Genomic DNA, 25989 nt, shown 5'->3' with positions numbered 1-25989 from the left:
GTCCATCCCAATCAAAATATTACTTCTTGTACTATATTGTGTATTCTCCATGTATACTCAGAATACACTTAGATCCAGAACCAGCCTATTTGGTATCAGTCTGATGTCTCCAGTTTTGCAGACCTCTCAAATGTATCTGCATGTTTTGAAAATATCTCAGTATCTGAAAGTTCTCTCTCTATCTCCCTTGGGTGATGAGGGCTAGATAAACTAAATTATATCAAGATAAAATGAAGCTCCTAATGCTCAAACTTTCCCTCTCAGACTGTGCTTATGCTGATTTATAATGGCTATGAGTAAATATATTCTGGGGTTATCATGCTGGCTCAAAGATATTGAGATAAAGGATATTTATAATAAAAGACAGGCCTAATATTGTCAAGTAGAAAATACATATAAATTTTTTTAGAAAGAGCACAAAACGCTAAAGAAATTTCACTTTGTATCTGACTTCAGGCTATACTCACAAGCCACTTATTCATTCATTCAGCAGCAATTCACTCATTCATTTATTCAGCACCAAATAGTTCTTGGGTACCTGCTATGTGCTGAGGAGCTGTTATAGGTGCTGGAAGCACAGGAAAGAGCAAAACAGACCAAAGTCTATTTTTCTCATGGGGCTTACTTACTAGTGTTAGGGGCAGGCAAAGAGACTAAATGAATAAATTAATTAAATGTATATGTGTCATGTGGTAATACATAGAAAAAAATAAAACAGAGAAGGAAAAAAAGTAGAACATAGAAAAGTCATAGAAAAAAGTGAAACAGAGTAGGAAAAGAACTAGAGATAGAGATGGACTGGCAGCCAAAGGTACTGAAGGGAATTGCAATTTTGAATAGATTAGTAAGAAAACATTCACTGATAAGATGGCATTTTGAGCAAGGATCTGAGGGAGATACAGATAGAGTATCATGCACAAGGCAGGGGGAAGAAAATTCCAGGCATAGAGAAAAGCATGTGCAAGGGTCCTGAGGTAGAGACATTCTTGACATATTTCTTAATGTGCAGAGAAGCTGATGTAACTGAAGTAAAGAGAGTTTAAAGACTAGAGGAAAAGAAGGCAGGACAACTGTGAGGTGGGATAAAGAATGGTACAGATGTTGTAGGATTTTATAGGGACTTTGGCTCTTAACCTGAATAAGATGAGAAGTTACAGGAAGATTTTGAGCAGAGTAATGACTTCATTTGGTTTATGTTTTAAAGTATCACTCTATGTGCTCTGTTGAGAATAGACTATAGTGGGTCTAACTGTGGATATAATAAGAGCAGTCAAGAAGTCCAGCTGGGTATGAAGATGACATGGACCATGGTAGTATATCCCATGCTGGGTAAACTGCATTTCTTTGAGTCCAAGACACCATTGATTGAAAGATGTGCCATTATTTTATGCACCATTAAGGGGTGGGGGAGGAAGCCTCTGTTGAAATTAAGAAACTATGACACAATGCCTTATGACTTCTTAGGGAATTTTGTTGTTCAGTTGCTCAGACGGGTCCAGTTCTTTGCAATTCTATGGACTGCAGCTTGCCAGGCTTCCCTGTCCTTCACAGTCTCCCCGAGTTTGCTCAAACTCATGTCTATTGAGTCAGTGATGCCATCTAACCATCTCATCCTCTCTTGTCCCCTTCTCCTCCTGCCTTCAGTATTTCCCAGCATCAGGTTCTTCTCCAATGAGTCCACTCTTTGCATGAAATGGCCAAAGTATTGGAGCTTCACCTTCAACATCAGTCCTTTCAGTGAATATTCAGGGTTGATTTCCTTTAGGACTGACTGGTTTGATCTCCTTGCTGTCCACAGGACTCTCAAGAGTCTTCTCCAGTACCACAGCTTGAAAACATCAGTATTCTTTGGCACTCAGCCTTCTTTATGGCCCAACTCTCATATCCATGCATGACTACTGGAAAAACCACAGCTTTAACTAGACAGACCTTTGTCAGCAAAGTGATGTCTCTGCTTTTGAATACACTGTCTAGTTTTGTCATAGCTTTTCTTCCAAGGAGCAAGTGTCTTTTGATTTCATGGCTGCAGTCACCATCTACAGTGATTTTGGAGCCAAGAAAATAAAAGCCGTCACTGTTTCCATTTTTCCCCCAACTATTTGTCATAAAGTGATGGGATCAGATGCCATGATCTTATTTTTTTGAATGCTGAGTTTTAAGGCAGCTTTTTCACTCTCCTCTTTTACCTTCATCAAGAAATTCTTCATTTCCTCTTGGATTTCTGCCATAATAGTGGTATCGTCTGCATACTTGTGCTCTGCATCCTTGTCATCACTTGATATTTTCAGTATTTTTTAGTATTTTTTAGATATTTTCAGTATTTTTAGCCATTCTGATTGGTGTGTAGTGGTATCTCATCATTCTTTTGCATTATATATATATATATATATGGATTTGTATATATAAATAATGGCTTATGATTTTGAACATATTCTTCATTTCAGTTCAGTTCAGTCCCTCAGTCGTGTCCAACTCTTCGCGACCCCATGAATCGCAGCACGCCAGGCCTCCCTGTCCATCACCAACTCCCGGAGTTCACTCAAACTCACATCCATCGAGTCAGTGATGCCATCCAGCCATCTCATCCTCTGTCGTCCCCTTCTCCTCTTGCCCCCAATCCCTCCCAGCATCAGAGTCTTTTCCAATGAGTCAACATTTCGAATGAGGTGGCCAAAGTACTGGAGTTTCAGCTTCAACATCATTCCCTCCAAAGAAATCCCAGGGCTGATCTCCTTCAGAATGGACTGGTTGGATCTCCTTGCAGTCCAAGGGACTCTCAAGAGTCTTCTCCAACCCACAGTTCAAAAGCATCAATTCTTCTGTGCTCAGCCTTCTTCACAGTCCAACTCTCACATCCATACATGACCACAGAAAAAACCATAGCCTTGACTAGATGGACCTTTGTTGACAAAGTAATATCTCTGCTTTTGAATATGCTATCCAGGTTGGTCATAACTTTCCTTCCAAGGAGTAAGTGTCTTTTAAGTTCGTGGCTGCAGTCACCATCTGCAGTGATTTTGGAGCCCCCAAAAATAAAGTCTGACACTGTTTCTACTGTTTCCCCATTTATTTCCCATGAAGTGATGGGACCGGATGCCATGATCTTTGCTTTCTGAATGTTGAGCTTTAAGCCAACTTTTTCACTCTCCTCTTTCACTTTCATCAAGAGGCTTTTTAGTTCCTCTTCACTTTCTGCCACAAGGGTGGTGTCATCTGCATATCTGAGGTTATTGATTATCCTCCCAGCAATCTTGATTCCAGCTTGTGTTTCTTCCAGCCCAGCGTTTCTGATGATGTATTCTGTGTATAAGTTAAATAATCAGGGTGATAATATACAGCCTTGACGTACTCCTTTTCCTATTTGGAACCAGTCTGTTGTTCCATGTCCAGTTCTAACTGTTGCTTCCTGACCTGCATACAGATTTCTCAAGAGGCAGGTCAGGTGGTCTGATATTCCCATCTCTTTCAGAATTTTCCACAGTTTATTGTGATCCACACAGTCAAAGGCTTTGGCATAGTCAATAAAGCAGAAATACATGTTTTTCCGGAACTCTCTTGCTTTTTCCATGATCCGCAGATGTTGGCAATTTGATCTCTGGTTCCTCTGCCTTTTCTAAAACCAGCTTGAACATCAGGAAGTTCACGGTTCACGTATTGCTGAAGCCTGGCTTGGAGAATTTTGAGCATTACTTTACTAGAATGTGAGATGAGTGCAATTGTGTGGTAGTTTGAGCATTCTTTGGCATTCCCTTTCTTTGGGATTGGAATGAAAACTGACCTTTTCCAGTCCTGTGGCCACTGCTGAGTTTTCGAAATTTGCTGGCATATTGAGTGCAGCACTTTCATAGCATCATCTTTCAGGATTTGGAATAGCTCAACTGGAATTCCATCACCTCCACTAGCTTTGTTTGTAGTGATGCTTTCTAAGGCCCACTTGACTTCACATTCCAGGATGTCTGGCTCTAGGTCAGTGATCACACCATCGTGGTTATCTGGATTGTGAAGATCTTTTTTGTATAGTTCTTCTGTGTATTCTTTCCACCTCTTCTTAATATCTTCTGCTTCTGTTAGGTCCATACCATTTCTGTCCTTTGTCAAGCCCATCTTTGCATGAAATATTCCTGTGGTATCTCTAATTTTCTTGAAGAGATCTCTAGTCTTTCCCATTCTGTTGTTTTCCTCTATCTTTGCATTGATCACTGAGGAAGGCTTTCTTATCTCTTCTTGCTATTCTTTGGAACTCTGCATTCAGATGCTTATATTTTTCCTTTTCTCCTTTGCTTTTCGCTTCTCTTCTTTTCACAGCTATTTGTAAGGCCTCCCCAGATAGCCATTTTGCTTTTTTGCATTTCTTTTCCATGGAGATGGTCTTGATCCCTGTCTCCTGTACAATGTCACAAACCTCTGTCCATAGTTCATCAGGCACTCTATCTATCAGATCTAGGCCCTTAAATCTATTTCTCACTTCCACTGTATAATCATAAGGGATTTGATTTAGGTCATACCTGAATGGTCTAGTGGTTTTCCCTACTTTTTTCAATTTAAGTCTGAATTTGGTAATAAGGAGATCATGATCTGAGCCACAGTCAGCTCCTGGTCTTGTTTTTGCTGACTGTATAGAGCTTCTCCATCTTTGGCTGCAAAGAATATAATCAATCTGATTCCGGTGTTGACCATCTGGTGATGTCCATGTATAGAGTCTTCTCTTGTGTTGTTGGAAGAGGGTGTTTGTTATGACCAGTGCATTTTCTTGGCAAAACTCTATTAGTCTTTGCCCTGCTTCATTCTGTATTCCAAGGCCAAATTTGCCTGTTACTCCAGGTGTTTCTTGACTTCCTACTTTTGCATTCCAGTCCCCTATAATGAAAGGACATCTTTTTTGGGTGTTAGTTCTAAAAGGTCTTGTAGGTCTTCATAGAACCGTTCAACTTCAGCTTCTTCAGTGTTACTGGTTGGGGCATAGACTAGGATTACTGTGATATTGAATGGTTTGCCTTGGAAACAAACTGAAATCATTCTGTCGTTTTTGAGATTGCATCCAAGTACTGCATTTCGGACTCTTTTGTTGACCATGATGGCTACTCCATTTCTTCTGAGGGATTCCTGCCCACAGTAGTAGATATAATGGTCATCTGAGTTAAATTCACCCATTCCAGTCCACTTGAGTTCACTGATTCCTAGAATGTCCACATTCACTCTTGCCATCTCTTGTTTGACCACTTCCAATTTGCCTTGATTCATGGACCTGACATTCCACGTTCCTATTCAGTATTGCTCTTTACAGCATTGGACCTTCCTTCTATCACCAGTCACATCCACAGCTAGGTATTGTTTTTGCTTTGGCTCCATCCCTTCATTCTTTCTGGAGTTATTTCTCCACTGATCTCCAGTAGCATATTGGGCACCTACTGACCTGGGGAGTTCCTCTTTCAGTATCCTATCATTTTGCCTTTTCATACTGTTCATTGGGTTCTCAAGGCAAGAATAGTGAACTGGTTTGCCATTCCCTTCTCCAGTGGACCACATTCTGTCAGATCTCTCCACCATGACCCGCCCGTCTTGGGTTGCCCCACGGGCATGGCTTAGTTTCATTGAGTTAGACAAGGCTGTGGTCCTAGTGTGATTAGATTGACTAGTTTTCTGTGAGTATGGTTTCAGTGTGTCTGCCTTCTGATGCCCTCTTGCAACACCTACCATCTTACTTGGGTTTCTCTTACCTTGGGCGTGGGGTATCTCTTCACGGCTGCTCCAGCAAAGCACAGCTGCTGTTCCTTACATTGGACAAGGGGTATCTCCTCACCTCCACCCTTCCTGACCTTCAACGTGGGGTAGCTCCTCTAGGCCCTAGGTTGTATTATTCCCAGTTGCTGCTGTAACAAATAACCACAAACTTAGTGGCTTAAAGCAACACAATTATTTTATAGTTTTGGAGAGTCAGAAGTCTATAGTAGGTCTTGCTGGACTAAAATCAAGGTGTTAGCAGGGCTGTATTTCTTCTGAAGGGTCCATTTTCTTTGATTTTTCAGCTTTTGAAGGCTGTCTACAAGCCTTGGCATCTTCAAAGCCAGTAACAGCATCTTCAGATCTTTCTATGACTCTAACCACCTCTTCTCTCTCCCTTTTCCAGTTTAAAGAAGTTTTGTGATTATATTTGGCCTACCTAGATAATCTAAGATGCTGTTTCTATTTTAAGGTGAGCTGATTAGCAACGTTTTTCATCAGCAACCTTAATTCCCCCTTTTCATGTAACATATTCATAGGTTCTGGGGCTTAGGATATGGACGTCTTTGGCAAGAGGAAGGGTGAGGAATTATTCTGCTGGTCACACATGTGCTTATTTCCTCCTTGATGTAGTATTAATTAAAGTTACTTGCCAGTTTTTAAAACAAACGTTTTGGTTTCCTGCTGTTGAGTGTTGAGAGTTTACATGTGCTGAGAACAAGTCCTTTGTTGGATTTGCAACTTAAAAATATTTATACCTTCTTTTTTCAAAGTTGCTCAACTTTATCTTTCACAAAGCAAAAGCTTTGAATTTTGATGAATACCAGTTTATTTTTCTCTTTCCATGGATGGTGCCTGTAATGTCATATCTAAGAACTCCTTGCCTAATCCCAGGTCACAAAACTTTCTTCTGTGTCTTCTTCTGAAAGAGTTATAGTTTTATATTTTACCTTTAAGTCTATGACCTCTTTTCAGTTAATTTTTATATAAAGTATGTTTTATGTGTAGGTTGAATTTTTTCTTTAAGGATGTCCAATTCTTTCAGCCATGTATTGAAAAGTTGATCTTTTCTCCCTTGAATTGTTTTTAAAACTATCAGAAATTCATTGTCTGTTTCAGTGTGGGTCTATTCCTGGGCTCTCTCTTCTGATCTTTGTGCCAGTTCTTTCACCAATACTACATTGTCTTAGTTATTGTAACTTTAAGCCTTAAAATCAGGTAGTTTGATTTCTCTAATTTTATTCTCCCTTTCAAACTCATTTTAGCTATTATATACTAATTCCTTTGACCTTGCATATAAATTTTACAATATGTCCATATATACAGAAAATCTTGCTGGGACTTTTAATTTTGTTAATTCTATAGGTTGATTTGGAGGGAATTGATGTATTTTATATGTGATGATATCAACCTATGAGCGCTTCATGTCTAGGCATTTATTTAGATCTTCTTTGATTGCTTCATCAGTCCCTTTTTAATTTTCAGCATATATTTTAGTTAGACTTATACCTCTTTCAACATTTTGCAACTATTACAAAGGGCATCATATTTTCTATTTCAGTTTCCAGTTGTGTATTACTAGTTTATTTTGGCTATTTTATGAACTTGCTAAACTCACTTAATAGTTCTGAGAGTTTTTGAGTTTTCTGCATAAACAATCATGTTGTTTATGAATAAGGATGGCTTTAGTTTCTCCTTTTCTATTTGTAAACCACTTATTTATTAATGGCCTTACCATACTGGCAAGGATGTCCAGTACAATGTTGAGCAGACATGGCAAGAATGGCTATTCTTAACCTCCTGCCAATTTTAAGTGGGAAAGCATTCAGTTTTGCACCATTGAGTATGATGTTAGCTGTAGGTTTTTTGGTAAATGCTCTTTATCACCTTGAAGAATTTCTGTTCTATTCCTAATCTGCTGAGCATTATTCTCTTGAATGGATGTTCAATTTTGTCCAATGCTTTTTCTACCTCAACTGATATGATCATGTGAAAGTTCCTTAAACTTTTATTATAATGGATAACATTAATTGATTTTCAACTAATCAACCTTGTATTCCTGAGATAAACTCAACTAAATCATGATGTGTTATTCTTTATATGAATTACTGAATTTGATTTTCCAGTATATTGTTTGTGAGTTTTTAACATCCATGTTCATGAGAGATAGTTGTCCATTTGTCCTTTTTTATACCATCTTTGTCTGGTTTTGGTATCAGCATGATACTGACCTCATGCCATGAAATGGGAAGTCTGTTCACTTCTCTTCTGTTTAGTGGAAGAGAATGTGTTTGGTGGAACAGATTGATGTTATTTCTTCTTCATGCGCTTGGTAGTATTTACCAGTGAAATTCTTTGGACCTAGAGTTTTTGTTGTTGTTTTTACTTAAGCTTTTCAACATAAGGAATAGAGTTACAGTAACTGTTTTAATTGATTTATTTTTCTTTTCAAGTATGAGTGTATTTGAGGGAGTTTCTTTGCATGCTGGGTAATTTTTGACCTAATTTCAGACACTGCAAATTTTATCTTCTTGGATACTAGATATTTTTGTATTCCTATAAATATTCCTGACTTTTGCTCTAGAAGCAGTTACTTGGAATCAGTTTGATCCTTTTGGTTCTCAAAATTTGATAGATGGACCAAAGCCACATTTGGATTAGTGATAACTAATGTGCCCTGCTACTGAGACAAGACTCTTCTGAATACTCAATGTTCCATGAATTATTTAATTTTCCAGCCTGGCTGCTGGAATAACATATTCTCAGTCCTAGAATTGTGTTGGTTCTATTTTGTGTTTCCCTATTTATGTAGTTCTTTTCCTGGCCTGAGGGTGCTTTTTCACATGCATGTACTGAGGTTGCTTTTCACACACATGTACTGATTAGTATATGGATCACTGCTGAACACCTAAAGGAATGGTCTTAAATCTCCAAAGTCGTCTACGTATTCCTCTCTTCTCTCTGGACACAGAGGGATAACCTGTCCTTCAAACTCTAGTCACCTTGATGTCTTTGGACCCTTATTAGCTTTGTCTCCTTAACTCAGGGAAGCCTCCAAGCTCTATCCAAGTTCCCACTTCCATGGATGGCCTGGAAAAGTCTTTCAAGGCAGAATTTGGGCTGGGCAATGTTAAGGTTCTTCTCTTGTTTTCCTGAATCCCAGAAATTGCTGTCCTTTTTGGCTTAATATTCAGGGTCTTGAAAGTCACTCTTTCATACAGTTTTTTCTGACTTCTTGATTGTTTCAGGCAGGGGGTTAAGCCTGGGCCCTGTTCCTTCATCTTGACAGGAAACAGAAGTTTTGACCCTGGGTTCTTGATTCAGTTTTGCAATTATGTAGAAGCAGCCTGCTTTCGGCTCCCACTTTGGAAATGTTAAGTGCTTTTGATTATTTATCTCCTTACAACTCCCACAACAATTTGGTTCCAAGAGGTTAAATACCGTGTTCCACTATCGTCTTGTCATCTTCTTCCATGCTGCTGACATCCACTGTGCAAATTTGATGTATTGCCTGTGTTGACGTTGGTTGGTACCTATGTAGGCAAAGATAACTGTGACAGGGATACTACTTCTGTGAGAGAGAATATAAATGCTATCGACGGTGCAGTGCATTCTGACTTTATATATATACATATATCTATATTCTGATGTGAACAATTGTTCCTCTTCGAATCAATTATATATGATATTTTGACTCTAGTGACAGTAGGACTTTGTAACTGATTAGAGGTAAAGGGTGTCTCCAAAGGTTTTGACCTAGGCATCTGTAGGGATGAAGTTCCTCAGCAGGAGAGAAGGCTACACTTGGTCTGGCCTATTCAGTATGCATCCTCTGTTGCGCAAGTGCCGATAAACAGTAGGGATGGGGACAGGTTCTGAAAGCCTCAAACCCTCAGTCTCACCTTAGTTTGTTGTATATATTTTAATAATAATAAAGTTGTCATGAAGAGAAAAAAAAAAAAGCCATTCAAATCTCCTCAAGCTTGGCAGACTACTGGGAATTCCCTGGCAGTCCAGTGGTTAGGACTCCACACTACACTGCCAAGGATGTGGGTTGGATCTCCCTGGTTGGGGAGCTAAGATCCTGCAGGCCATATGCTATGACTAAGTAAAAAAAAACTATTGACAAACTAGTTTTTCACTTATAGTTAATTTACAATATTGTGTTAGTTTCTGGTATACAGCAAAGTTACATATATATGTGTGTGTGTGTGTGTGTTGTACTTAGTCGCTCAGTCACATCCAACTTTTTGCGACCCTCTGGACTGTAGCCCGCCAGGCTCCTCTGTCCATGGGGATTCTCCTGGCAAGAATACTGGAGTGGATTGCCATGCTTTCCTCCAGGGGATCTTCCCAACCCAGGGATCAAATCCAGGTCTCGCGCATTGTGGGTGGACTCTTGACATCTGAGCCACCAGGGAAGCCTATGGATCTATGTGTGTATATATATAATATACATATCATTTTATATATGTGTATATATATTCTTTTTCATATTCTCTTCTATTATGGTCTATTACTGTATTGAATGTAGTTCCCTGTGCTATACAGTAGGACCTTGCTATTTATCTATTTTGTTTGTAGTAGTTTGTATCTGCTAATCCCAAACTCCTAATTTGTCCCTCCCCCATCCCCTTTCTTCTCTGTTAACCATAAATTTGTTTTCTACATCTGTGAGTCTGTTTCTGTTTTGTAAATCAGTTCATTTGTCTCATATTTTAGATTCCACATATAAGTGATATCATATATTTGTCTTTCTCTGACTTACTTTGCTTAGTATGATTTCAGTATCCCTGCATGTTGCTAAAAAGGGAATTACTTCATTCCCTTTTATAGTGGTGAATTGTTTTCGTCTATATGTTATATATCTTATTTATCCATTCATCTGTCAATGGACATTTAGGTTGCTTCCATTAGCGCATTATTTTTATCTGTAGCCAACTATATTAATAGTGGCTCTTTCATTTAAAAAATAATAATAAGATTAACTATCAGCTTCATAAGCTTACAGAGAAGAATCTTTAAAAGCATGAAACTTACCAACAGGTCTAAAAACAAGACAAGCTCAGATATCAGGATGGGAAATCCTGTCTTTTAAAAAAATTATTATTGTCAAGTTTTCTGATACAGCAATGAATCACATGGATAAATCCATATATGACAAAATTAAAAACAAATATAAAAGGTTTATTGAAAAATGTGAAATATATATACATTTGTAGATTTTTGAGGAAATATTTTAAGTAAAATTGTTGAGAACAGTTTTTTGGGGAAAGGGCTTTTACATCCTATAAATGTGAAATGACAGAATTTTTGATTCCCATGGAAAACTTGTCTCTTTAACTGAGAGAGAGTATCTAATTTCTGAAGGAAGTCAGAATTGCTTACTAATAACCTAGAAATATGTTCTGTTGATTGGCATCATGGTTCTGTCAACAAAGCCAGAACAGATTAGAGCAAATGCATTTGATCATAGGGCAGTGTGCCTTTGTGGGAAGGGCATCCAAGAAATGCACAGCCTGGTAAGAAAGAATGTAGCCACCTACCTTACTAGCCATGCTGCTGCTGCTAAGTCGATTCAGTTGTGTCCGACTCTGTGCGACCCCAGAGACGGCAGCCCAGCAGGCTCTCCCGTCCCTGGGATTCTCCAGGCAAGAACACTGGAGTGGGTTGCCATTTCCTTCTCCAATGCATGAAAGTGAAAAGTGAAAGGGAAGTCGCTCAGTCGTGTCCGACTCTTCACGACCCCATGGACTGCAGCCTTCCAGGCTCCTCTGTCCATGGGATTTTCCAGGCAAGAGTTCTGGAGTGGGGTGCCATCGCCTTCTCTGAGCCATACCAACCAAATTAATCATTCAGGAGGAAGGTGATAAAACCAGCCTTCTCACACATTCTCTAGTGTCTTTTTTTAACCATTTTTAATTGAAGTATAGTTAATTTGCAGTGTTGTGTTAGTTTTATGTATACAGCAAAGTGATTCAGTTATACAAACACACACACATATATATTCTTTTTCATATTATTTTGCATTATAGGTTATTGCAAGATATTGAATATAGCTCCCTATGCTATATAGTCCTTGTTGTTTATCTATTTTATATATAGTAGAAGGCGATGGCACCCCACTCCAGTACTCTTGCCTGGAAAATCCACGGACAGAGGAGTCTGGTAGGCTGCAATCCATGGGGTCACTAAGAGTCGGGCACTACTAAGCGACTTCCCTTTCACTTTCCATTTTCATGAATTGAAGAAGGAAATGTCAACCCACTCCAGTGTTCTTGCCTGGAGAATCCCAGGGTCGGGGAAGTCTGGTGGGCTGCCGTCTGTGGGGTCGCACAGAGTCGGACACGACTGAAGCGACTTAGCAGCAGCAGCAGCAGCAGCAGTGTGTGTATATATATATATATACAAATCCCAAATTCCTAGTTTATTTCTCTCCCCCACCTGCTATCCCCTTTGGTAATTATAAGTTTGTTTTCTGTAAGTCTGTTTCTATTTCATAAATAAGTTCATTTGTATATTTTTTAAGATTCCATATATAAGTGATATCACATGATGTTTGTCTGACTTATTTCACTTAGTATGATAATCTCTGGGTTCATCCATATTGCTGCAAATGGCATTACTTCATTATTTTTTATGGCTAAGTAATAGTCCATTGTTAATTGGAACCTTCTTTATCCATTCCTATGTTGACAGGCATTTAGGTTGCTTCCATGTTTTGGCTGTTGTAAATAGTGCTGCAATGAACATTGAGTTGGTGGTGATTTGGACGCTAAGTAGTGTCTGACACTTGTGACCCCATGAACTGTAGTCTGCCAGGCTCCTCTGTGCGTGGGTTTCTCCAGGCAAGAATACTGGAGTGGGTTGCCATTTCCTTCTTCAAGAACACTGAGTTGCATGTATCTTTTTGAATTATGGTTTTCACTGGCTATATGCTCAGGAGTGGAATTGCTGGATCATATGGAAGCTCTATTTTTAGTTTTTTAAGGAACCTCCATGCTGTTCTCCAAAGTGGTTGCACCAGTTTCCTTTCCCACAGCAGTGTAGGAGGATTCCCTTTCCTCCACTCCCTCTTCTCCAGTCTCTTAAACACCTCTCTGTGCACCATACTGTATTCAACAGCAAGTAGAAGAATCTTCCAACCCATCCCTAATCATTGAGAATTTATCATCAAATGAGACAATTATTAATACATCTGTAACTCAAAGACTGGCTTTTTATCAATATGTGGCAAATATAATTAATTTTTTTCCTATCTTGCTTTTTTGCCAAGTGAAGAGCACCATATCTCAAAGTATATTCTGAGATGTATCAGACAGTGTGAAAAGACAATACATAAAAAGTTTCCATGGGTAAACACATTGGGAACACACTAGTTAAATAGAGTGAAATGGAATTCTTTTGTTCAGGAATCTTAAGAAACTAATGTGCTTGGGAATTTCCATGATTGGAGTATGGTATGTGGTATTTCCCTGCATATTTTATCTTAGGTCCCTTTTGTAGGAACCCTAATGTTGGACCAATGGTTTGTCTTTGTCACTGAAATGTACCTGATATGTGGGCTTCCCTGGTGACTCAGCAGCAAAGAGTTTGCCTGCAATGCAGGAGATGCAGCTTCGATTCCTGAGTTGGGAAGATCCCCTAGGGAAGGAAATGGCAACCTACTCCTGTAGTTTAGCCTGGGAAATCCCATGAACAGAGGAGCCTAGCGTGCTTCAGTCCTTGGGGTCACAAAGATTCAGACACGGCTTAGCAACAACATGAAGCTTGATACTAGGAGACACTCAGATAGTATCTATGGAATAAAATAATCAATTTGGCAGTTGCCTGATGACCTACCAGTTGTCTGTTCACCCTTTATAGAACCATAGGAGGATAAGCAGGGACTCTTCCTACATCTGGTGCTGTGCATTGCTGACTGTTCAAGTTGGCACTAGCCCGAATTCTCCGTATTTCTCTTTGACATGGCAAGAGCAGAGGGCAATCTGGAGACATTCCATCTTGCCTGGTCTACTCTCTCCATCCTACCCTCTTCCCCCAACAACCTTCTAGGCTCTTCTCCATCTTCCTTGGGGAGTGTACAAAAGTGACTGTGCCAGCCAAAAGCTTGAGTTAATTGGGTTAATGCCCCCGCATGTGGAAAGTGAGTCACTTCTCAGCAGAACAAGAGGGAGGCTGCTGAGCCATGTGGGGGTCAGAAGCCCACTGCTGAGCACTGCAGGGCCAGAGAGCTTTCCTTTTACTTGCACTTTACTTGACCTGTGGATAAACAAAGACTTTCTATTTCTAGAAAGCCCATTGTTTTAACTGCTTTGAGTTTCTTTTATAAGCTTAAATACCCATGGCTTAATGCAAGATGTTTAAAGCTCTAAGGGCCCAGTCTCAACATTTGTTTTCCTTTTCTGTATTCCCCTTATGTATTTTGTTCTTCTGTGCCACAAACTCTTAGCTATCCAAAATCCAGCCTTTTCTTTAACAGTGCCTGGCATTAAAATACAACTAAAAGGTTGTAATGTGTGTAGAATGTTCAATATTGTAGAAAACTTGATAAATGTAACCTTTTAGGGAAGAAATTGGGAGCATATGATTCTTCTTTCTCATTCAGCTGGCTATGAGCTCTGGGCCTTGGAGCATTTAAAAACATCATCAAAGTAAACAGCATTTCAGTCTCTGTCCTTAAGGATACTTGGAATAGACAGATAAAATGATATTTACAAAATACCTACTGTGTTCCAGACTATATGTCTGCTTGGTATACATGTCTATAGTCATACTTACATCTGCTAACAGTAGTATTGTGAAGTAAGTGTTGGTTTCACTGTTTTACAGAGAAACTAAGAGTCAGAGAAGTTAGAGAATGTCTGAAATTCATTTATTGAAATTAAATTCTCCCAAAGACAGGATGATAATGTTAAGGTTCAGAGAAATTGGCTAGCTTTGGGGATTCTTTTACTCAAATGAAATTCTTCCAGTGATAGATAGGATGGTAATGTATAATGCTGGAAAGATGGGAAACAAAGAATCCCACAGAGTTTCTGAATATGCTGATGAGTTTAAAAATGCCTGCCTTTCTGTTGTCTTCTGAAATGCCCTCCTGGTCTTTGACCTTCTGTTACTTATTATACTTCTCAGAGGCCTCATTTCTTCGTCATCAAATCAGAATGATAGCATCCTCTTTGCCCATATTATAAGTTTGGGGTGACGGAATAAATAGTAAAGTTTAGGGGAAAGTGAAATTCTTCAGTGCTATGCAAATATAAAGGATTCATTTCACAAATAGAGTTCTAAATGAGCACACCTATGATGTGTTTGAGATACATGTTATATTCCTCTAATTTTTTAGCAAATGTAGGTTTTAGGAGTGCTTCCACTGAATTGTGGCTCAGTTTTCAGATAGGATGAAAATTGAATAATTTCTAAAATAATCTCTAATTCAGTAAATTTTTAAAAATTTTCAAAATCAAGAGGGAATGTTGGGGGAATGTTAGTAAACATTTATGGGACACTCACAAAATATAGTATTAGCTGTAGATAGTGTGAAGGATATTAAAGAATGGAAAGCATGATTTCTGACCTAGAAAGTTAAAAAAATACAAGATAGTGCCTTCTGATCTGTGGTACTCATCCAACATACTCACTTTGCTCAAGGGAAAGCCAGATTTTAATATAATAAAATCTTCTTTAGAGCATTAGAACTTATTTTCTTTTTGTAATTCTATACAACTGCTCCAGTTTAAAATATGAGGATACAGGATCAGGTTTTAACATTAGAAATGAACACTTGTAAATTCTTTTTTCAATATGTCACAATTCATATATTTTTTTCAAAGGCCAGATCCCTATGAATTAGCAAGTGACCAGCTTTTTCAGCATATTTTATTTTGTAGAAAGTGTAAATTTTGATTCCCACATATTGGTGTTCAGATTTTAAACACATTTTTAAAAGATTGTCATTTGGGGGTGTTTGTAAATCAGTGCCTTACATAGGACATAATCAGTAATTTTGTATCAAATTATGTGTTTTAAGATTCTGCTTTTTTCTCTCTAGTGGACAACACAGTGGTTGGTATTCCCTATGGAAGCAGACATATTCGTCTTGTCTTAAAAGGACCTGATCACCTGTGTAAGTAAACTCAGTTGTTGACTTTTGGATATTGAGAATTTTAGTCATTATTCTGTTTTTTTCCTCCCCCCCAGAAAAGATTACGATTTAGGAATACAAATCTTAATTCTCTATCATAATATGGTATTTTGAGTACTTTTATTTCTCTTTCAGTTGCCTAGGAGATAGCAGAAACCTCTCTGGTTATTACCTCTAACCACAGTCATCCTGAAAGATGCAAAATTGATGCTTCCAATAGATTGTTCCTGAGTTAAGCACATGTTTATGATTTTGTGCATGTTATTTCTCATTCTCTCTCTTCTTCCTCTTCAGTCGATCTCAGTCTTTTCCTTGCCTCACCTCTTGTTTTTCTTCTTCTTTCCAACCTTCCCTCCCTCTTCTTCATTCTTTTAAATTTCTACTTTCATGCTCCATTACTTCATCAATTTAGAGGAATATAGAAACTCCTCACAATCTTAACCCAATGGCATTTAAAGAGAACTGTGGGGTCTAAATAAGCACACCAGGTAGAAAAGATAATGCAAGACCCTAACATCTTGAAGATAGCTTTTGGAATTCAGGATTGAAGGGTAATCATAACCCCAAAGATCAAATGGTAGCAGGGTCCAACCAGAGCCTGGGCAAGAATTGATCTTTAGTCATGCCAAGCCAGCAGTACATAGCCACATCTTTTTTTTTTTTTTTTTTTTTTTTTACCATGTAGTGTTGTTTAGATGGAAACTTGTAAATCACAAGGAGAAAATTATAGGCTATAAACCAGGAGAGAATAGGACAGGATATGCCAGCATTCTCTGCAAAATTCACTTTCACTGAAAGACTTCTCTTCAGTTGGTCCCTTGAGCATTTCTGATCTCCGCTGTGACTGTTCCTAGCTTCCTCCAGAACCATCTATCATCTGCTTTCTCTTCCCTCCCACACACTTGCCTAAGAAGCCAATTTAGGTAGCAAGCATTATCTTTTGGCAATTGGATTATAAATGAAATCATTCCAGAAAGACAAACAAGAGGGAGACAAATTGGAGCCTGTGAAAGTTCAGAGAGCCTACTGAAGTCTTTCTAAAAATAAAAATAATTGCATGTCATGGGAAAGGTGGGATTTAAGAGGTCATGTGACATAAAGGAATAAGTAAGGTACAGTCCAGGCAAAGTCAAAAGATTCTGGGAAACCACCTTATATGGACCCAAGTCCTTTTTTAACCCTGAACAACCCCCCAAAATATATTGTTCACATGTCCAAGGATGATATATGTTTGTACACTATTACCATTCAAATGATTTGTTTTTCCCCTTGAGAACTGGACAGAATTAACTGCTGGTGTAACAACCTCAGTCAAAAAAAGTATTTTTCTGTGCAATGAGAGGCTAAAAAAAAAGTCTAGACCAGTCCATCACCAAATGGCGGACTTACTCCTCATTGCAGAAGAAAGGACCCACCCAAAGGAATAGATGTAAGAGGAAAATTCATTTTTATAAATGTAGTGGCATCCTAGACTTCCTAATTGTATGATTCCTAAGAAGCTGAAGAATTGGCTTTGTTTGATTTAATTACTTTAGAGATTGGATAGGTGAAGCTTCAGATGATAATCATGAATGATGGAAAGCAAAACAGAATCTGCTTTTTCTGCCAACAGGCATACTATTGATAACATATGTATAACTAAGGCAGTTTTGATGTTTGGAATATAACTCAGTAAAATAAATGTGTGAATAAATATTGCCCTGTTTTTCTTGCAGCCCTTTTATCCTTGAGTCCCAGAAGCTGGCCCAATATGAGTCCAGCTGTAAATATTTAGGGAGCTTCTCTAGTGGCTCAGATGGTAAAGAATCTGCCTGCAATGCAGGAGACCCAGGTTCAATCCCTGAGTCAAAAAGATCCACTGGAGAAGGAAATGGCTACTCACTGCAGTATTCTTGCCTGGAGAATTACACAGAAAGAGGAGCCTAGTGGGCACAGTCCATGGAGTCACAAAGAGCTGGACACAACTAAGTGACTAACACACGCTCCACATGAGTAGATAGTCTGTCCAGGCCCAGCCCATCGTTAGTCAGAAGTATTTTGGGAAAGATAGCTGGGAAGCCTGGTGATGAAATTGAATCAGATACTCAGGCTTAGATCTTCATGAGTTTTCAAAAACTAAGTTAATTTATGTCCTGGAGATCCCTCCACAAATTATCGGAGGCAGCTGGAGGAGGGAAGGCTAGGGAAAAGAGACACAGAGCTGCTTCCCTCTGATGATAACCACTATGCTTCTCCCACTCCATGTCGTCTCCATGTGCCTTATATTCTTCCATGAGGTCCTCCCTGCACTGGGGCCTGGGTGGAAGGCCAGACCTACTCCCAGAGAAGGGCTGCTCGACTTCATCTGGGGCATGGGCATTAATTGGACATTGTTTTCTACCCATTGCTAGTCCTTCTAATAGGAAACTTGAAGTAGACATCTAGAGTAATTTATTGTAACTAAATTGGGTATCTTAGTGCCTCCAGAGACCTGAAAACTGTCCTTAACTCCAAAACCTCGATCTACAGAATGTACAAGAGGGGAGTCATTCTGACTAAATGACTAGGAGACCCAGATCCCTACTCTACCAGGGATTGTTTCTGCTAAACAACCCTTGCCAAAACCAAGGGTCTTTGTGCAAGTTTTAAAACCATTGTTAGACTTAGTCTATCCATGTTTCTAGTGGAGGTGATGGAATTCCAGTTGAGCTATTTCAAATCCTGAAAGATGATGCTGTGAAAGTGCTGCACTCAATAGGCCAGCAAATTTGGAAAACTCAGCAGTGGCCACAGGACTGGAAAAGGTCAGTTTTCATTCCAATCCCATAGAAAGGCAATGCCAAAGAATGCTCAAACTACGTCACAATTGCACTCATCTCACACACTAGCAAAGTAATGCTCAAAATTCTCCAAGCCAGTCTTCAACAATACGTGAACCGTGCACTTCCACATGTTTAAGGTAGATTTAGAAAAGGCAGAGGAACCAGAGATCAAATTGCCAACATCCATTGGATTATCTAAAAAGCAAGAGAGTTCCAGAAAAACATCTATTTCTGCTTTACTGACTATGCCAAAGCCTTTGACTGTGTGGATCACAGCAAACTGAGGAAGATTCTTAAAGAGATGGGAATACCAGACCACCTGACCTGCCTCTTGAGAAATCTGTATGCAGGTCAGGAAGCAACGGTTAGAACTGAATATGGAACAACAGACTGGTTCCAAATTGGGAATGGAGTACATCAAGGCTGTATATTGTCACCCTGCTTATTTAACTTATATGCAGAGTACATCATGAGAAACGCTGGACTAGATGAAGCACAAGCTGGAATCAAGATTGCTGGGAGAAATATCAGTAACCTCAGATATGCAGATGACACCACCCTTGTGGCAGAAAGTGAAGAAGAACTAAATAGCCTCTTGATGAAAGTGAAAGAGGAGAGTGAAAAAGTTGGCTTCAAGCTCAACATTCAGAAAACTAAGATCATGGCATCTGGTCCCACCACTTCATGGCAAATAGATGGGGAAACAGTGGAAATAGTGATAGACTTTACTTTTCTGGGCTCCAAACTCACTGCAGATTGTGACTGCAGCCATGAAATGAAAGATGCATACCCCTTGGAAGAAAAGTTATAACCAACCTAGACAGCATATTAAAAGCAGAGACATTACTTTGCCAACAAAGGTCCGTCTAGCCAAAGCTATGATTTTTCCAGTAGTTATGTATGGATGTGAGAGTTGGACTATAATGAAAGCTGAGCACTGAAGAATTTGATGCTTTTGAACTGTGGTGTTGGAGAAGACTCTTGAGAGTCCCTTGGACTGCAAGGAGATCCAACCAGTCCATCCTAAAGGAAATCAGTCCTGAATATTCATTGGAAGGACTGATGCTGAAGCTGAAACTCCAATACTTTGGCCACCTGATGTGAAGAACTGACTCATTGGAAAAGATTCTAATGCTGGGAAAGATTGAAGGCGGGAGAAGGGCACAACAGAGGATGAGATGGTTGGATGGCATCACCGACTCAATGGACATGAGTTTGAGTCAACTCTGGGAGTTGGTGATGGACAGCGAGGCCTGGTGTGCTGCAGTCCATGGGGTCACAAAGAGTCGGACACGACTGAGTGACTGAACTGACTGAACTGAACCACGTTTCTTCATGTACCAGGCAATTATTCTAAAGTACTCAATCACATGAGAATTTAACCTGCTTTGAAATATATATCAAAATTACCCTCCTCCCCAGCATGCTCTGATTTCCTAAAACAAAAGATGCTGCCTAGGCTTTGTCACTGGGCAAATTCAGATTGGAATGCTCCAGGGATCCAGACGTTCTTCTCTCCATCCTAAGTTCTTATGAGCTGCCATATAAGTACACAGGACTGAATTTAAAAAGGATTTTAAAAAGAAAGAGAAGTAAAGAGGATAGTTAGTTCTCTGTCTTTAAGCCACTGTAGTTTTGTTTTGTTGTTTTTTTTTTTTTCATTTTGAACAATAGCCCATGTGCAATAAGTAACCACAAAGTATCAATAACTGCAAGGTAACACATAAATATCAAATTACCCAATGAGTGCTTAAGGAACTCAGAGAGGTACCCTGGGTCTCATAGACAAAAAGGAAAACTTGGGTAAATTTGAGACTGAGGGCTGTAAAGACTGAAATCAATAAGATGTATGGGGGATGAGATGGTTTAGTCCAAAGAATATGGTTGTGGTAAATTAGGGTCCCAAATGAAGTCATCCAGGGAATTGAAGATTTTTTGACAGGGAGCCCTGAATTCTTGATTAATAACTTTTAAAATAATTTCATTTGCTGCATCAATTCCTATGTGATCCAGCAGTGCCTATCTATTTTGTTTCTATCACATTTCAAATATGTCAGCCCTATAAAGAATGATACTTCTCCCTCTTGTAGCTCTAGACTTTGTATGGGATGTGCTTGCGTGTGGTCTGTGGTAGCCCTGGGAACATCTTTCTTTCCTCTTCCTGTGTTTGATTATGTAGATCTGGAAACCAAAACCCTCCAGGGGGCTAAAGGTGAAAACAGTCTCAGCTCTACAGGCATCTTTCTTGTGGACAATTCTAGTGTGGACTTCCAGAAATTTCCAGACAAAGAGATACTGAGAATGGCTGGACCACTTACAGCAGATTTCATTGTCAAGGTGAGCCCGTTTTCAAGCCACATCTGAACTAGTATTACTTATAATCCCCTGAAGAAAGAGAGACTTTAGGCTTTGACATAGATTGGAAAGTTTGTTATCCAGGAAATGTTTAATTCAAGGGTGTTGAGCTACAGGTGGCACAGCGGTAAAGAATCTGCCTGCCAGTGCAAGAGACTCAGGAGACGTGGATACCATCCCTGGATCAGGAATATCCCCTGGAGTAGGAAATGGCATCCCACTACAGTATTCTTGCTTGGAAGATCACATGGACAGAGAATCCTGGTGGGCTATAGTCCTTGGGGTTGCAAAGACTCAGATGCAACTGAGCAAGCGTGAGCTACTTTATAAGAACATGCAATAAGAACATGGATAATTTTAAGGTTCTAGGAAGAAAATACATACATACATACATTTATATATATTTGTGTGTGTATAAGCTAATAAAAAGACCTCCCCTCAAAAAGCCAGCATATGATGAGTTAGGGATACGTACCATTTTTAAAACAAACTAGGGTACAGTCATTGACTCATATAAGGTATCCTCAGTCAAAGAGAAAGGCAAATTAATGATCCATAGACTTTATCATGCTTCCAATTGCAAGTTGTTTTTTTCCTCTTGTACTGGCAACAAGACCAAGCTGTTTCCTTCTATCAGAGCGTCCCTACTCTTCAAGGTAATATGAAACACATTGCTGGAAGCAACATACACATTCTGTAGGGAAAATGTATATACTCAAAGAAATGTTTGGGAATCCCAATAAAATAAAACATATTTTCTTTCCTTCAGTAGGTCAGAAGGACTAGAAGGATTTCAGCTGTAAAGCTGTAAAACTTGTAATGTGTCCAAGACTCCATAAATTTTTCATCATGGGACCTGAAGCCAGAGGACATGTGATTTAAGCCAAGGCTTGATGACCCCATGGCAGCTGGAAGTAGGGATGCATTTAGGAAAATGTGATGGGCAATGAGGTTGCATGAAAGAAGGGTTCCAGAGTTCTGTCCTCTGTCTCCATTTGCGTGGTAACCGTTTTTAATTCAGTCCAGATGCCAGCTACATGCCCATGAACAAGCACCCACAAACCATCAGAGATAGCTCACAATAGAAATGACATTGCAGGTAGTTAAATAATTTCAGTTTAACAAACAAATACAGTAAAAAATGAGAGCTATCTTAGTTTTTGAAGCCCTTAGAATAAACCACTTACACTAATTTACCTAGTGGCCTTAAAAGAGTTAATACACATACTGAAAATATAGAATTGAATTCAAGTAACATTATCCACACTGGAACAGTTCGCAGAATTGTCAAATGCATTTCATATGGCCAGCTGCCTTCTGCACATCACCCAGGGGGACAATGCGCTCGATGTGTCCAAAATTGGACTTGTCTAGCCCCAGAAACCTACTTTATCTTCTTTATTTCTTGTGGAATACCACACTGTTTACCCAGCCAAGTCAGAAACCTGTGATTCACACCATTTCCCTTCTCCTGTATACCCCTAGTTAGACGTTAAACTCTGTCAGCTCTACCTCCATGCCATCTCTCAAGACCGTTCTTTCTTCTCTGTTCTTGCCACCGTCTCTTAATTTAGGTCTATGTGTTTCTCACCTGAATTAATGTGATGGGCTCTGAATGAGTTTCCCAGCTGCTGAGCCATTGTCTATACCGTCTTCAGAGTGAGTTTTCTAAAAACTGGAGTGTTTTCCCTGTTCACGATCCTGCATTGCCCCTCACTTCCACTACTTGCTTTGGGACTAAAATGCAAAGCCATAGCCCAGCACATGTAACTCTCAATAATCTGGATTCTGTCTACGTTTCCCACCTCAGCTTTGAGTTTTCCTCTCCTGTTTCAGTCAACTGTATGACTGACAAGTCCTCCAACATCTTGCACTCTTTACCTTCACGCAATGCTGTGTCCTTTAGCTGCAATGTTCTTCTGTTCTTGCATTCTCTTCCCTAACTCATATTTGTACCTCAGGACTTTCCCCTTCCAGAAGCATTCTGTGACTCGACCCTAGATTCCAATTTACATCACATCTCCCCTCTGTGTGTTCCTCAAAAGCAGAATTATATCTGTCTTCATAGCTCCATAAAAAGCCCAATAAGCACCAACAAGCAACTTTCACCAGATGGCAGTTGCTGAAGTGGAACAGAGGTGACATCTTCTTTCTGCCTGCAAGGACACTGAGCCTGAGGGAAGTTGAGTGACATTCCTTAGCTCAGGCCAGTGACAAGCCAAGACCGAAGATATCTCCTTACTTCTGTCTTCAACTCTTTTTAGTCTTCTGCGTTGCTTCTAAGAGGGTTTCCCTGATGGCTCAGATGGTGAGGAATCCACCTGCAATGTGGGAAACTTGGGTTTGACCCCTGGGTCAGGAAGATCCCCTGGAGAAGGGAATGGCTAAGAGGATATTTTTTTTCCTCTCTGTGTATAAGTACATATTAAAGGAAAAATTAACTTCGGGGAACTTTGTGATAACTTCCTAGATCCTGGCAACCTGTAAATATCTTCTTTCAAAAACAGGCCAAGCTATCATTTTAGTGATTTTTTTTTCATTATATCCTGTTTGGTGACCTAGCTTCAGGTTGCAAATGAGAGGAGATGAAAGTTTCATTAGAAAAGATCAGAATCAAATAAATGTAAAATTAGTATAAAATAGATTATAATTTTTTTTTCTTTTTTTTTTTTTTTAATTTTATTTTATTTTTAAACTTTACATAATTGTATTAGTTTTGACAAATATCAAAATGAATCCACCACAGGTATACATGTGTTCCCCATCCTGAACCCTCCTCCCTCCTCCCTCCCCATACCATCCCTCTGGGTCGTCCCAGTGCACCAGCCCCAAGCATCCAGTATCGTGGATCGAACCTGGACTGGCAACTCGTTCCTTACATGATATTTTACATGTTACAAAATAGATTATAATTTTTAAAAATCCTTTTACTCAAACTTGAAAATGAGCAAGATAATATAAGAAGATATAAAATAAAAAGAACAAAATTACTTTTATTCCCAGTGATTTATAATGAAGCAACCTTTTCTTCCTTAATTTTCCCCAGGGAATAGCTGAAAATGAAAGATTACCTTTTGCTTATTTATCATCTTTCATGATTTCAGTGCTTAAAAATTATATACACAGTTTATAATTCAGTTTTCAGTGTCATTCAAAGTATAATCTCTTTTTCATTATGCACTTGTTTAAACAACAACTTCCTTTCTGAATGAAATACATCAGGGTCAGAATGGTACTTTGTCAACATCTCCAAGGAACTTTATTGTCAAAATACCATTTTTGCTTTTTTAAAAGAAAAAGACTTTTTGCATGAAAGAAAGATTTTTCTCACAGTGAGAATTGCTATATATTATTTTTTGGAATCTCTTTTTCTGGCCACCTTTACAAATGGACTAAGCACTCATCTTTTTTCCTAGGGAAGCCATGTCTTCCAAAAATTTGTAATTCATATGTTGGCTGTACATTTTTGGCAATGCTAGTGTAGAGGGGTAAAAAAGATAGACGCTCTAGAATTGTGTATATTGTCCTGCTTCCTGGAGGTGTGACCTTGAGTATGTTGTTTTACCTCCTGGAACCTATGACTTATTTGAAAAATGGTAATAAGAATCTCTCCATATAGTCTTTGTGAGGAATTGAATGAGGTAGTGCGTATAAAAGCAAATAGAACTAAATGACTTCCTTTCCATCTTTTCAAATGCTTTAACTTCTGGTCAAACTTTTTACAATACTCTCTCTACACCATGGCATACAACCACTTCTCTGAAGATGGTCCGAGGTTGATTGATTTACAAGTGGTATACCCGGGAACAGTTTGGCAGGTGTAGCTATAAGACAAATGGATGTAGGCACACCTATAATCACATTAACTGTTGAGGATGATTGGCTATTGGCTAGATAATTATCTGGCTTAGCATCCCCTTCTTCCCCTACCAGGCTATCTTTTCAGAAGCTACAGACCCAGTAAAAGAGAAGGACCTTCCCAGATAGAAGAGGGTTTTTTTTTTTTTTTTTTTTTTTTAGTCATTCTTTTTCTGGAGAAGGCAATGGCAACCCACTCCAGTACTCTTGCCTAGAAACTCCCATGGATGGAGTCCACGGGGTCTCAAAGAGTCGGACATGACTGAGCAACTTCATTTTCACTTTTCACTTTCGTGCATTGGAGAAGGGAAATGGCAGCCCACTCCAGTATTCTTGCCTGGAGAATCCCAGGGATGGGGGAGCCTGGTGGGCTGCTGTCTATGGGGGTCACACAGAGTCGGACACAACTGAAGCGACTTAGCAGCAGCAGCAGCAGCAGCATTCTTTTTCAGAACATTGAACTTAGCTCTTCTTGTGAAAGCAGCTAAGGCATATTTATAAATATTCGGTTTGAACCATTTTTAAAATTTAAGAAAGCCATATTAGCAGAAGAAAAAAGCAATGAGTGAGTACTTAAGCCATCAAAGTAGCCAAAATACACTGCAGAATGGGCTTCCCAGATGGCACTAGTGGTAAAGAACCCACCTGCCAATGCAGGAGACATAAGAGACATGGGTTCAACCCCTGGGTTGGGAAGATCCCCTGGAGGAAGGCATGACAACCCACTCCAGTATTCTTGCTCCTCGTGGACAGAGGAGCCTGGTGGGCTATGGTCCATATGGTCACAAAGTCAGACACAGACACAGTGACTTAGCACACACACGCAGGCACTGAAGAATAGTAACCAATCATCATACTCAGAACAAGAACACTGATTCACAATTCATATACTGACAACTAAAGAACAGTTATTTCCTAAAGAGCATAATTTTCTAAATGCATTACATTTTCATAGTTGGGGAATTTGATTAGGAAGATTGATAGCATAATTTTTGCCTAAGCACTCTAAGGAATAGAAAGCTGGTGGTTTCTATTTGCAAAGTTAGGATATTTAAGCACAGATGACACCTTCATATTTCTTTCTGGACAGACTTAAGCATGAAAGTGAAA

General features: G+C 39.2%; 1 protein-coding gene across 4 annotated transcripts in view; it reads left to right on the top strand.

Annotated features, from left to right (window-relative positions):
• ADAMTSL1 (ADAMTS like 1) overlaps nt 1-25989 on the top strand; it is a 1120558-nt gene that overhangs the window by 815498 nt on the left and 279071 nt on the right. For all 4 annotated transcript variants that reach the window (XM_070794493.1, XM_070794491.1, XM_070794494.1 and 1 more), the window contains 2 exons: nt 15773-15847; nt 20846-21003. In XM_070794493.1, the coding sequence (XP_070650594.1) occupies nt 15773-15847; nt 20846-21003 (233 nt within the window). The remainder of the gene's footprint in view (nt 1-15772; nt 15848-20845; nt 21004-25989) is intronic.

The sequence above is a fragment of the Bos indicus genome, chromosome 8 (genome assembly GCF_029378745.1).
Source record: "Bos indicus isolate NIAB-ARS_2022 breed Sahiwal x Tharparkar chromosome 8, NIAB-ARS_B.indTharparkar_mat_pri_1.0, whole genome shotgun sequence".
NCBI classification, from domain to species: domain Eukaryota; kingdom Metazoa; phylum Chordata; class Mammalia; order Artiodactyla; family Bovidae; genus Bos; species Bos indicus.
The sequence above is the reverse complement of the archived record's forward strand: the minus strand, read 5'-3'. Positions and strand labels throughout refer to the sequence as shown.